General features: G+C 52.5%; 2 protein-coding genes across 5 annotated transcripts in view; one reads left to right on the forward strand and one right to left on the reverse strand.

The window, feature by feature from the left end:
• The window catches only part of RRP8 (ribosomal RNA processing 8), an 83,619-nt gene that overhangs the window by 26,677 nt on the left and 44,037 nt on the right, over positions 1–12,905 (forward strand). The window lies entirely within an intron of this gene.
• DNHD1 (dynein heavy chain domain 1) overlaps positions 1–12,905 on the reverse strand; it is a 67,611-nt gene that overhangs the window by 474 nt on the left and 54,232 nt on the right. Inside the window, 14 exon segments of the mRNA XM_004279282.4 lie at positions 80–867; positions 1,091–1,240; positions 1,402–1,493; positions 2,295–2,496; positions 2,582–2,704; positions 2,899–3,085; positions 3,285–4,247; positions 4,380–4,558; positions 4,734–4,886; positions 5,131–5,412; positions 8,789–9,260; positions 9,477–9,908; positions 10,034–10,216; positions 10,466–10,615. Coding sequence (XP_004279330.3) covers positions 80–867; positions 1,091–1,240; positions 1,402–1,493; positions 2,295–2,496; positions 2,582–2,704; positions 2,899–3,085; positions 3,285–4,247; positions 4,380–4,558; positions 4,734–4,886; positions 5,131–5,412; positions 8,789–9,260; positions 9,477–9,908; positions 10,034–10,216; positions 10,466–10,615 — 4,356 coding nt within the window.

Below are 12,905 nucleotides of genomic sequence, written 5' to 3' on the forward strand. Positions count from 1 at the left end.
GGCAAGGTGGGGTAACTAAGAGGTGTAATCAGGGACTTCAAGGGGCGGAATTGGAAACGAAGGGACAGCACGAGGATACCTGGACGTGCAGAGGGCTGTTTAGCTCCTGACGTTTATGGGGGAGCTGACTGGAGCTAGAGCCTTGGCAACCAGGGAAATTCCTCAGGTCAACCCCAGCAAAGGCAGCCTCCCAACGCAGTGACAGCAGCAGGCGGCGCGGGCGGCAAAAGGCTGACAGGTGAAAGATGCGCTCTGGTACTTGGGTTCCCACACCCAGGTAGCGAACCAACAGCTGCCCACGGCGCGATAGCTGTCGCAGCCAGTGCCAGGGCGGCTGAGGCCCGGCAGGCGCGTGGGGACGCCAAGGCGAGGGTAGGCGGCCAGTCCAGAGAGCGTGAGCCACCGCGGCACAGCGCCGGGAGGCACACGGGGGCGCGCCCTTCAGCTGCTGCAACAGGCAATCAAGGTCCCGTTGCAGCGCGCCCACCAGCTGGCTCAGTTCCAGCACCTCCATCTTGAGGAAGCCCTCCAGAGGCCGCGGCGCGCTCAGCCCCAGCTCCCCCCACCCCGCGCCAGACTCAGCTTGGCGAGTGGTCTCGGTCAGCAGAGCCTGCAGTGACTCCAGCCTCCGCTTGGCTTGCACCAGGCGCTGCCGCAGCCGCCTTTCGGCGCGCCGGGAGCCTCCGCTGGCCTCCGGAACCCAAGTGGGCGAACACCGCTGCAGCGCGCTCAGGACAGCGCGACTCTGGCGTCGCAGCAGCCAGGTCTGGGGGCCAGCACTCAGTCCGCAGGTCCGGGGTTCAGGTGGTGTGGGCAGTAGGTGCATCTGGGCCTTGCACTCTTCCATAGCATCCGGCTCCCCTAGTTCTTGGGGGTGGAGGTGAGTGAGGGGTGAGAGATAAGACTGTCTCTTCCCACCCCAGACCCAAGGGAGTAGGCCTTTCTCTGACACTTTAAACCATCATCATCCCATAACTGTGAATATTGCCCCCTTCTACACCTTTATTGGTACCTCTGTTACATTCCCTTGAGCAAGGTGGTATTACTGGGCTGTTCCCCACCTCAACGCAGATACCTGACTGGAGCTTACCGGGGCTGGGCATCAGAGTGGCCAGCAGATACTGGGGTGTGTGTGGTTGGGCCCGGTTCCTGCTGCTGGAGCTCAGGCAGGCTTGCGTGAGGCTATTCAGGACCTCCCTGTCCTTCTCGTCTCCCACAGGACCCCCATAGAAAACTGAAGCTGAGGATGAGGTCAGAGCCCCTCAGTTACAGCCCCTCCAGTTTCCACCACCTCCCAAACCAAAGTTGTAGGTTATGTCCCCATCTCAGTGCTCCCCTCCCTACCCCTTTCTGGGCTCTCCTGGGGGCTGGTGACTGCATGGGGGACAGGAGGAGTCTCACCAGCCAGCTCCTGCATGGCAGCACTGGGATTGCTCAGGCTGGCCCACAGGTGGTCTTGGATCTGCAGGATCCGGGTCAGCGTCCCTTGACTCCTGGGGGTGGAGAGCAGGAAGTAGGCTTTCAAAACCATCTATATGCTGAGGACTTTCACATCTTTCTCTCCAGCCCGAACCTCACTCCTGAGCTCCAGACCCACGAGGGCTCACTAGTCATCGCCACTGGGCACCACAAATACGACTTCCTTTCAACTGAAATCATCATTTCCTCCCACACCACCCACCCAGTTGTCCAAGGCAGAAATCTGAGAGCCTTCCTTGACTCTTCCCTCTTCCTAACCCCATATTTACTCTCTCCCCACTGTGACTACCCTAGTCCCTACCACCCATACCATGACCTCGTTCCTCAAGCCTGCCAGAGCCTCCCAAAACTATTGTGCTTGCCTCCAGCCCTGCCCCATCTGGTCCATTCTCCACGCTGCAGCCAGCGTGATCTTTCCAACACACAGATGGGATCATGTGTCTTCTACTTAAAACCCTTCAGTGGCTTCCCACTGTCCTCAGGATCCAATCAGGTCCCTTGTGATGGTCTTAAAGGCCCTTTACCACAAGCCTCACCTCTCCCCACTCAAGCCCCAGCATGTCCACCTCAGCCACACTGAAGTCCTCTCTCCTGCTAAGCTTAGTTCCTTCTGCTCAGAAAGGCCTCATCTCCACCTGATCTGCCTCTGCTGTCAGGACTCAGTTCAAAGTGAGACCCCTAAGTCCTTGGAGAAGCCTTCCTTGACTTCCCCCTGCCCTCACATTTTGGAGCTCCCCAGAGATGAATCCCAGCATGTGAAAAATATTCAGTGTTTGCTGAGTGACTGACAGAGTAGGATGGGCGGGGTCCCTCACCAGCACCCCCTGTGAGCCTGCAGCTTCATTCCATAGAGCTGCCGGTGTAGCAGGAGGCCATGTAGGAGGAGCAGAGGCAGCACCCTGGTTGGGGGTTGCACACAGAGTCCTTGCTGGACTAGCTCCACACTGTCGACCAAGACATGGGACAGCTCCAGGGACTGGTCCCAGAAAATAGGCATGGAGTGCAGAGTCAGCACGGCTGGGGAGGAAGGAAAGTGCTGAGTCAGCACAATACAGTTACCTCCCCGCTCCAATCTGAGAGCCTGTGGGGGGAAGCTCCTCACCTGGTAAGGAAGCAATAGCCTCTGCAGACACAATAAGCCAAAGACGGAAATCTCTGTGGACAGCGGCCACGTTCTCTCTTGCTTGTTGAGCAGAAAGCAGTTCTAACTCCAGGTTGGAGACCACTAGGGGTCAGACATGGGGCTGAGATCAATCGCTGGGTAAAGGGTCAGACATAAGCCTAGAGATCAGACTTGAGGCTAGGGGGTTAGGAGTCAGATACAAAGGTGATTAGGGGATCAGCCATGAGATCTGAGTTCAAGCTCAGGCCCAAGTGTAGGATAGGGTCCTAGAAGCCATCTCTAGGCAGCAAACCCACCCTTGGCTCTGGCCAACGGCCCCAGCAAGGGCTGTAGCAGCTCTTTTGGCCAGTGAGGCATCAGATGACAGTTCTCCAGCACCAGCCAGTGCCCGCTGTGCATAGCCTTGCGGAGAATGCCGACCACATCCGAGACCGGGTCCCAGGCTTCAGAGCCCAGAGCTATCACCTTCAGATGCTTCTGCCCCTGAGGACCAACAGCAAAATGGCAGGGTAACTCAAAGGGATCCTAGGGTGACCCAAGGGACCCAGAGTAATGCCACAGATGACCTGAAAAGTCCCTGAGTAATCCAGAAAGATCCATGAGAATGCTGGGAGGGGAGACCCACACCCCATCCCAGCCCTAAGAGCCCGGTGGCTCTGTGGCCGAGAGGCCAGGCTCGAACCTGCTCGTGTTTGGCAGCCAGTTTCTGGATGACGGTCAGGGGGTGCACGGTGGCGGTGGGGTGACCAGGTGGTGGCAACAAAATCAGCGTGGGCTGAGTAGCCTGACTGTGTTCAAAGGGTATGGTGGGAGCACGCAGGTTTTCATCCAGGGGCCGGCCCAGGAGGCTGGTGGTGAAGGTTGCCAGGGCACTGGCCAGGCACTCAGGGCGCAGCACACGCCACAGGATCAGCTTCTGGAGGAGGCTGAATGGGTCAGTCCCAGGCCCCGGTGCAGGACCCAGCACTGTGGATGACAGTGACAAGTAAGCCTGCCAAGCACTGGAGTGGCCTGCCAGGGATGCACACAGCCCAGCATACGGGGGCAGTACCTCCAACATCTCACATTCGTGCCAGGCTCTCAGCCCTAGCCAGGCTGGTCGAGCCACACCTGGGTCTGGTTTTCTGTAGCCTGTGCTGGGAGAGGCTGCCAGTCCAGGCCAGAGGGCCAGCCTCTCGAGCTCTGGTGCCTTCCTTGCCACTTGCAGCAGAGCCAGAGCACCCAAGGCACCCACCAAGGGTACTTGGGTTAGGCCCAGTGTAGCGGCAGTGCTGCCCAGTAGCTGGCGGGTCAGCTGTCTTTTTAACTGCAGCAGATGGCAGGGTAGTTCTTCCTGCTGATGAATCTCACCTTTCATGCTGTTCAGAGCCCGCTTGGTGGCTGCCAGCCAATTCTCTGGACTCATACGGAAAAGTGGTAGCAGGTTCTGCAGTGAGCTAAGAGCCTTTATAATGGCCATTCCATGCCAGACCACATGCCGATACGGTGCCCACGATGCCACCTCCTGCCTCCTCAGCTCTTCTAACTCCTCGAAACGGGCACGCAGCCAACACAGCTCTGCCTGGGCCCTCACCATGTCTCGCAGGAACTTGGCTGGTTTCTGACGCCTTGGGTTCTGGAGCAGCAGCATCGTCAGCAGCCGCTCCTGCAAACAGTCCCTTGTTGCGCGGATCCGGCCCTTTCCCACGTAGCTCCCCATCAGCAGCGCTCATCTCCACCCCCGCACCTGGGCCGCTGCAAAGCTCATCCCAGCCCACAGACCGGACCCCCCAAGTACCTCAGCAGCCTTCACAGCTTCCCAGGCGTCCAGGAATCTGATCCTCAGGTCTTGCCAGTGGCTCTCAAGCTCAGGACGCTCTGTGCACAAGATTTCACGCAGCATCTGTTCTTCTAGGATTTCCATGTTCATGCCCAGGTCCAGCACATTCAGCCCTTTCAGCAATTCACAGCCTAGCACTTGGAATCACATGGGAGATGCTTAACCTCTTCCCTGGGGCAGAGCCAGGGGTGAGAAGCACAGGGAGTGTGGCTCCCTGCTACGGTCCTGAGCCCGCTCTGGGCCAGACTGAGTGAAGCTCAGGCCCTGGTGTTCCCACAAAGCTGTGCTGGTGACTTACCCACTGGGCCTCACCTTTTTCCAAAGAACTGAGGGGAAGGGTAGTGCTCAGATAGAGACAGAAGCCAGGCTGCAACTGGGGTGGGCACAGCTGTTCCCGCTGCAGTAGCCATTGCAGTTCTGGGTACTCTAGGCCCAGCTCCATGTTGGTCAGTAGCACTGGTAGGCCTGCGAGGGGGAGGCAAGGACACCCTACCCACCATACCAGCACCTGGGCACCCCCATGCACAAAATCGGGCTCCGATTTTGCTCCCCTCTGGCTGACGGGAAGGCTCCCTCAGGGCTCTTCCACTGAGTTAGTGCCCAGGGTAGAGGTGGGAGCTGAGGTCAGACGGGGGTGTTGGAGTCCTGTGGGGCCACAGAGTAGGGGGAGGACACAGGAGACACGTGGGTGCAGGGGACGAGTTCTCACCACCGGCAGCTGCCTCCCGGAGCTGAGGCCCCAGCTCTGGGTCAGCGCCTGAGAGGACTCGGGGTTCGGGAGGGGGCGGGGACTGAGTCACAGTCCCCGCCCCCTCCTCCTGTTCTTTCTCCTCTTCCTCCTGCGACGCTTCCTCTTCCTTGTTCTTCTCCGTGATTCCCCTTTCTCCTGCCTTCTGTTCTTTTGTCTTGTAACACTCGTCGCTCTCATCATCTTCGTCTTCCGTGTCCTCCTCTTTAGACTCTTTTCCCTGATTTCTCTTGAAGCCCTTCCCTGTGGCAGAAAGATGAAGAGGGGCTCTTCTCAGGGAGGGACTCAGGCTCCTGGGGAGCCCCGTTCACCCAAGGGCTCCAGCTCATGAAGGAAGTTCTGCGAGAAGACACCTTAGGAAAGTCACTTAAGCTCTCTGTGACACAACTTCGTCATCTGCAAAATGGGGTTGATAGTAGTGAGTACCTCATAGGGTTACTGTGAAGATGACATGGAACAGTGCATACAAAGCACTCTGCTGGTACCTACCAAGCACTCAGTAAAGGGTAGCTCTCATTATTGCTACTCTAAAATTCCAGGGAGGGGTTCTAGGCACCCCTGACATCAGCTCCATTTCTGCTTTTCTGTAGGTTGGTTAGAAGAGTCAGTGCATTTCCCTTTTTGCCTGAGCAAATTCTGTCACTAACAACTACAAGAGTCATCACTAGCATAGAGGTCATTGCCTGGAAGTAACAGCTGGTAGGAGAAAGGCCATAGACTGTGGCATTAGCCATGCCATGGACAGTGCTGTGCACCGGGTGGCTAGCTGACCAGCAGCTGTCTGCAGCCCCCTTCTCCTTTGCCTCCTCTATTGCAGGATCTGGAAAAGATAAATACTTATTTTTTTAATTGTCAAGAAATTTTTTAAGGATTTTTTAAAATATTAAGTGTTCAAGAAGTGGGCAAGTGGAGGTTGCCAGGTCCACAGTTTGGTGTGTTCATTTCCTATTCCTTAACAAGTTACCACAAACTTAGCTAAAAACAACACCCCATTTATTATCTCTCACTTCAGTAGCTTAGATGCCTGATCAGGCACTCTGCTCAGAGTTACACTGGGCTAAAATCATGGCTAAAATCGGGCTATCCTGGTGGTGCAGTGGTTAAGAATCCACCTGCCAGTGCAGGGGACACAGGTTTGAGCCCTGGTCTGGGAGGATCCCACATGCCGCGGAGCAACTAAGGCCGTGTGCCGCAACTACTGAGCCTGCGCTCTAGAGCCCGCGAGCCTAGAGCCCATGCTCTGCAACAAGAGAAGCCACCGCAACGAGAAGCCCGCGCACTACAACAAAGAGTAACCCCCGCTCGCTGCAGCTAGAGAAAGCCCACGTGCAGCAACAAAGACTCAACTCAGCCAAAAATAAATAATTAATATTTTTAAAAAAAGGCTAAAATCACTGGGGCTGCAGTGCTCATCTGGGACTTGTGTGCTCTTCCAGGCTTACTATTTTGGAGTTTTTTGTTTGTTTTTGTTGTTTTATTGAAGTATAGCTTATTTACAATGTTGTGATAGTTTCAGGTGTACAGCAAAGTGATTCAGATATATATATATACACACACATATATACGTATATATATATTTATTCTTTTTCAGATTGTTTTCTATTATAGGTTATTATAAGATATTGAATATAGTTCCCTGTGCTATACTGTAGGTCCTTGTTGTTTATCTATTTTATATATAGTGGTGTGTATCTGTTAATCCCAAACTCCTAATTTATCCTCCCCGTTCCTTCCCCTTTGGTAACCTATGTCTGTATGTCTATTTCTGTTTTGTATGTCTATTTCTATGTTTTCTATGTCTGTATGTCTATTTCTGTTTTGTAAATAAGTTTTCTATGTCTGTATGTCTATTTCTGTTTTGTAAATAAGTTTGTACTTTTTTTATTGATTCCACATATAAGTGATGTCATATATTTTTCTTTGTCTGACTTGCTTCATTTAGTATGATAATCTCTAGGTCCATCCATGTTGCTGCAAATGGCATTATTTGTGCATGTATATATATATATATATATATATATATATATATATATACACACACACACACACACACACACACACACACACCCCACATCATCTTTATCTGTTGATGGACATTTAGGTTGCTTCCATGTCTTGTCTATTGTAAATAGTGCTGCTATGCATACTGGGGTGCATATATCTTTTCAACAAGGGATTAATATCCAAAACATACAAACAGCTCATATAGCTCAATATCAAAAAACAAACAAACAAACAAGCAAAAAACAGGGACTTCCCTGGTGGTGCAGTGGTTAAGAATCTGCCTGCCAATGCAGGGGACACGGGTTCAAGCCCCGGTCCGGGAAGATCCCACATGCCGTGGAGCAACTAAGCCCATGTGCCACAACTACTGAGCCTGTACTCTAGAGCCCGTGAGCCACAACTAGTATAGTTGTGCAGAGTTCTTGAGGAGAGGCATTATATAGATATAGATATAGATATAGATATATATATATATTTTTTTTTTTTTGCCGTACTCAGGCCTCTCACTGTTGCGGCCTCTCCCGTTGCGGAGCACATGCTCCGGATGCGCAGGCTCAGCGGCCATGGCTCACGGGCCCAACCGCTCTGCGGCATGTGGGATCCTCCCGGACCAGGGCACGAACCCGTGTCCCCTGCACCGGCAGGCGGACTCTCAACCACTGCGCCACCAGGGAAGCCCATGACTAATGTTTTTGAGAACTTATTATGTATTAGGCACTGTGTGAACTCTTTTTTCATGAATTATCTTACTTAATACTCACAACAATTTATGAGATGGGTATAATTAAGACCCTCATTTTATTGGCAAATAAACTTGGGCTTAGAGAGGTTAAATACCTTGCCTGGGTCACACAACTAGCAAAGGACAGATAATTGACCCAGATAGTCTGCTTATAGAGCCCCTGTTACAGACAAATTTATTATACACCTTCTATTCTAGATGTCTATTGTTCTTACCAGTATAACCCTCAACCCCTTCTTCTGGGAAATAAACACTCTCCCTTCCCCTAGGAAATGCTCCCTCCGATGCTCTACCCAGATGGGTCCCTGATCCAAGCAGGACCAATAGAAATATTTCGCCAGAATTCCTGAACATTGGATACATTTGGGTAGTAAAGCTCCGAGTTGTAGTTCAAGTTTCTAATAGTGCTGAGCAGATCAGGATGCGGAAGATCACGGTCAGCCATGTAGATTCAGAATCATTGCAATATGGGCCCCAAAATGTAAATGTGACCTAATTTATTAATATCATGTTGGCTGGGGACTTCCCTGGTGGTCCAGTGGGTAAGACTCCGTGCTCCCAATGCAGGGGGCCCGGGTTCGATCCCTGGTCAGGGGACTAGACCCCGCATGCATGCCGCAGCTAAGAGTCTGCGTGCTGCAACTAAAAGATCCCGCGTGCCGCAACTAAAGATCCCGCGTGCCGCAACCGAGACCCGGCAGAGCCAAAATAAATAAATATTTTTTAAAAATATCATGTTGGCTGATGAAATCTGGGATACCCTGGCCATAAAAATGTAGTGTCTTCATTAGGAAAGGGAAGAGCACATGTGGCTGAGAGTGTTGGGCAGCTCAGACACCCAAGATGCACTGTGTTTACTCTCCCTGGCTTTACCTCTGTCTTTGGTGGGACCTGTGGCCGAGCATCCAGCCTCTTCTAGAGGCAGTGGATTCAGCCAGGTGAGGGCCTGGTTGCTGGGGTCAAGCAGCAGGGGCCAACGGCAACTGAAGTAGTGAGTGTAACTTCGCAGAAGCAGGCCTGCCAGGCGGGCTGACTTTGCCTGGGGCTTCAGGTCTCGGTCCCACTGTAACTGTTCCGATTCAGAGCTCAGCAAGGCCAGAAGGCTGAAGGGAGAGCGTGTGGAGAGCAGGGCTTGCTTTGGTGGCGTGATGACCGATTTCTGCATCTGCTTCAGTGCCTGTGCCACGTCATCTGGGCCCAGCGGCTCCTCACAGCCCCTGCAGAGAGCCAGCCACTTGTCGAGTAGCTCCTGGCGCCGCATTGGTGGGAAGGGACCCAGGTAGCTGATGGCGGCTGAACACAAGACAGCATCTCCGAACACAGTCGTGCAGTGTCCCTTCAACTTCTGGTGCGGAAGGGAAGACCAGAGGGTGTGTAGGCCAGCGGGGAGGGTAGAGGCAGAGGGTCTGGCAGAGAGGGAGTAAGGCAGGGTGTGGAGGAAAGCGTGGCAAGGAGGGCAGAGTGGGACAGAGGAAGGCAGTGAGGGCACGGCGAGGAGCAGAGGAGTGGGACTGTGGTGCAGAAATGAACTTTAGGGGGCAGCCTAGGAGGGGCTGGCTACCTGGAGCTCTGTAGTCCAGGAGTGCATGGGCGTGAGCAGTGCAGCCTTGATGGGCCACTTGTGATGATGGCCACGCCGAGCCTGACCGAGTTTCTCTGCCACATGCTTGTGGGAAGCCTGGGCATCTTCCAGCTTCTTGGACAGGGCCAAACTGTACGCTAGGATCTCCTGGGCCTGGAACTGGTACTGGCCCAGGCGGGCCTGCTCCCGAGCCAGTGTCGCCTCCGCCTGCTGCAACAGCAGGCCCGTGGGCAGTCCTCGGCGCCGTGCCAGCCCGTAGTCCAGAACGGCCCAGAGCCAGGCTGCCAGCCGTGCTGCAGGTGTGCTCACTGCTCGCAAGGCTGCATCGCTCATGCCTGGAGCTTTCAGAGCTAGGTTTAACTTTATAATCTCTGAGTCTGTCATCTTCTCCTTAGGGAAGAACACCAGCTCCTGGGAGAGTGTGTGTTAAGAAGGGTGGGGGAAGACATAGGTGCTCTGAACCTTGCCCCACAGCCTTGCCAAGTCTCCCCTCCATGCCTCCACTATCCTCCTCCATGGCGCCCCACATTCCCTACCTGATAAAAGTCCTCAGTGCATAACAGCTGCTTGGCACTGGCCCAGCCTGGTTCACGGTGGAAGAGGTCACACAGAGCATCGGTCACCTGGACCACAGATTCTGGTGGCACTCGATAGCTCCGTATCTCCTCAAAGTCAGCCACCTGTAGCTGGCTCAGGGGCCCCAGGAATGCCTTGCCCATCTGAATGAGGAGAGATGGGCTCTTGAAGTGAGCTCCCAGAAAGTCCTCTTTCTTCAATGTATTTCCAGGAGGGATCATCTTCTCCTAGGGTCCCCAAAGGGACCACACCCCAAGCCATCTTATTACCTTTACCCCCTCCCCCAGGAGACTTCATGACAAGTCAACCCATCCTCTCCTCTGGGCATCCTGTGAGGGGTTGTCCTCTTCCAAGAGAGGAGCAGTGCAGGGCAGGCAGCAGGAAGAGCCCACCTGCTCCAGGAAAGCCTCATGCTGAGCCTGCAGGGCATCCCGCTGCTTGGTCAGTTTCTCAATGAGGTTCTCCTGCTGCTGACACCCTGCCAGCTGCCGCTTGTGCAGAAGCTTGTTTTGGTCTAGCTGCTGATGCAGTCTGCCGAGGCTCTGTGAACAGAGTTCAGGCTCTGTAGCTCTAGATCCCGGGCCAGGTGGGAAGACCCCAAGGGAAGACCCCATGGGCCTGGACTCAGGCATACTCCTCATTCGATAGGGTGACCAAGTTGAACTCCACATAGGCCACAGATACATGCTGAGCTCTGAAAGTGTCATTTTCTTATCTGTGAGTTATACATCTAGTAATGCAGCCCCGAGTGGGTGGGTGCTTCTCCTGACCTACCATACAGGCCCAGGAAATCTGAATACAAAGCCTACACACTTAACCACTGGGCTACACTCTTCATCTTACTTGACCTATCAGTGGCATTTGCCGCAGAAGGCAGCTCCTCCCTCTTGAACATTCTCCTCTCTTGACCTTCATGAGCCCATGTTCTTCTTTGTCTTTCTCCAACTTCTGTGGCTGCTCGTTCGCAGTCTCTTCCGGTGCCATCCCTTAAATATTTCTCAGAAATGTTTTCAGGGCCCCCGTCTCTTCTCAGCCTACACTTCTGGGCATCCTCCTTAATCTCATGTCTCTGATTACCACTTATACCTTAACAACTTCCAAATCTGTATATCTAGCCAGATTCTTTCCCAAGACCCACACCCCCATATCCATCTGCTTAGTGGGAATCTCCTCTTTGGTGTCTCACAGGCCCCTCAGACTCCACGTGTCCAGAAGTGAACGTATTAGCTGTGCCTCGTCAGATCTCTTGCAATCTTACTCATCTGTTCGTGTGTTCTTTTCTCAGAGAACTGCGGCAAAGTACATGGAAGTTTCCCAAGGAAGAAACCTAATTGTTACCCTGACTCCATCTCTTCTAGTCCCCCAAACCCAACCCATCTTCAAGGCCTTTTGGTTCCACCTCCTAAACGTCTCTCGTATCTACTCCCATCCCCAACGCCATCATTCACGCCCATGCTCTCTCACTCCTGACCTTCTGCACTGGCTTCCTAACTCCTACTCCCATCCTCTAACTGGCTTTTCATGCTGCAGCCTAATTGGTTTTCTCAAAGCCAAATATCATATCATCAGGTCCTTTAACACTTGCCACTCTTTTCATTTGGTTTACAATGCCTCCATGACCAGGAGGCCTCTACTCATCTTTCCAACCTCATTTCCTTTTCCTCTCCCAGCACTCTGCTCTCCAGCCATTCCTGACTTTCAGCTCCTCCAACGTGACACACATCCTCTTGCCTGTGGGCCTTTGCACCTGCTGTTACTTCAGCCTGTGACACTCTTCCCAAACCCTTTTATACGTAATCTTACCTAACCTTCAGGTATGGACCTTGATACTTCATTCATTCGTTTACATATTTAAGGAATGCTTTTGAACACCTGCCGTGTTCTACACGTGCCTCTGTGTTACATACTGTGTGGCACTGTGCTTTCTCTAGAAAGTCTTTCTTGATACTTCAGAGTATCTTGGACTTGCTGGACTTGCTGGACTTGCAGAGTATCCTGGACTTGCTCTGTCATAACACACTGTTTTGTAATCGCCTGCATGAGCCTATATCTTCCAGTAAACTAGGCACCACGAAGGCAAGGGCAGTGTCTTATCTTTCTTATTAGGAGGCAATCTAATACATGATAACATTTATCGGGCTCTTGCTATGTGCCGGCACTTTGAAGTGCTTTACATGTAAGATCTCATTTAATTCTCATCCTGACCTCTCTGGATCTGAGTTTTCTCATCTGTAAAACGGAAGAAAGGATGGCCTCCATAGAAAAGTTGAGGTGAAAATTCTGTCTACCTATCTAGATGTAAGCATAGATGTAGACATGGACAAAAATATTAATGAGTGCTCGGACAAAAAGTATGGAGTTCAATTAAGTTTTCTGAGTACAGTAATAAATAAATGAACCAACTGAATATGAGAGGGAAAAGAGATGGAGGGGCCCAGAATGGCTCCTGGGATTTAGCTTAATTCACTAAGTGGATGGTGGCCATTTCCTGAGGTAGACAACGTTGAAAGAAGTACACACCATTATGGCTGTTGAGTGAATGCCCCTGAGCCTACGAAAATCTCATATCCAGATTTGGGGGTTCTTACGTTGTGCTCTGATGCAACTGACCCAGGGATCAAAGAATAATAACGTCCCTAAGCCATATCAACAATTCCTGGTATTATCCATTTTGGGAAAACGTAAGGTCCAAGACAAGAAACTGGAATTTGGAAAACATGGGAAAGAGGACTCCTGTCCATCTATGAACGTCTCAATTGTTTTGCATCTCAACTGAGTCTTCATGTTTCATCTAAGCTAGTGATCCTCTGTGGCTGATGGTAGGCGGGCACC

Source organism: Orcinus orca, chromosome 8 (genome assembly GCF_937001465.1).
Source record: "Orcinus orca chromosome 8, mOrcOrc1.1, whole genome shotgun sequence".
Taxonomy (NCBI): Eukaryota; Metazoa; Chordata; class Mammalia; order Artiodactyla; family Delphinidae; genus Orcinus; species Orcinus orca.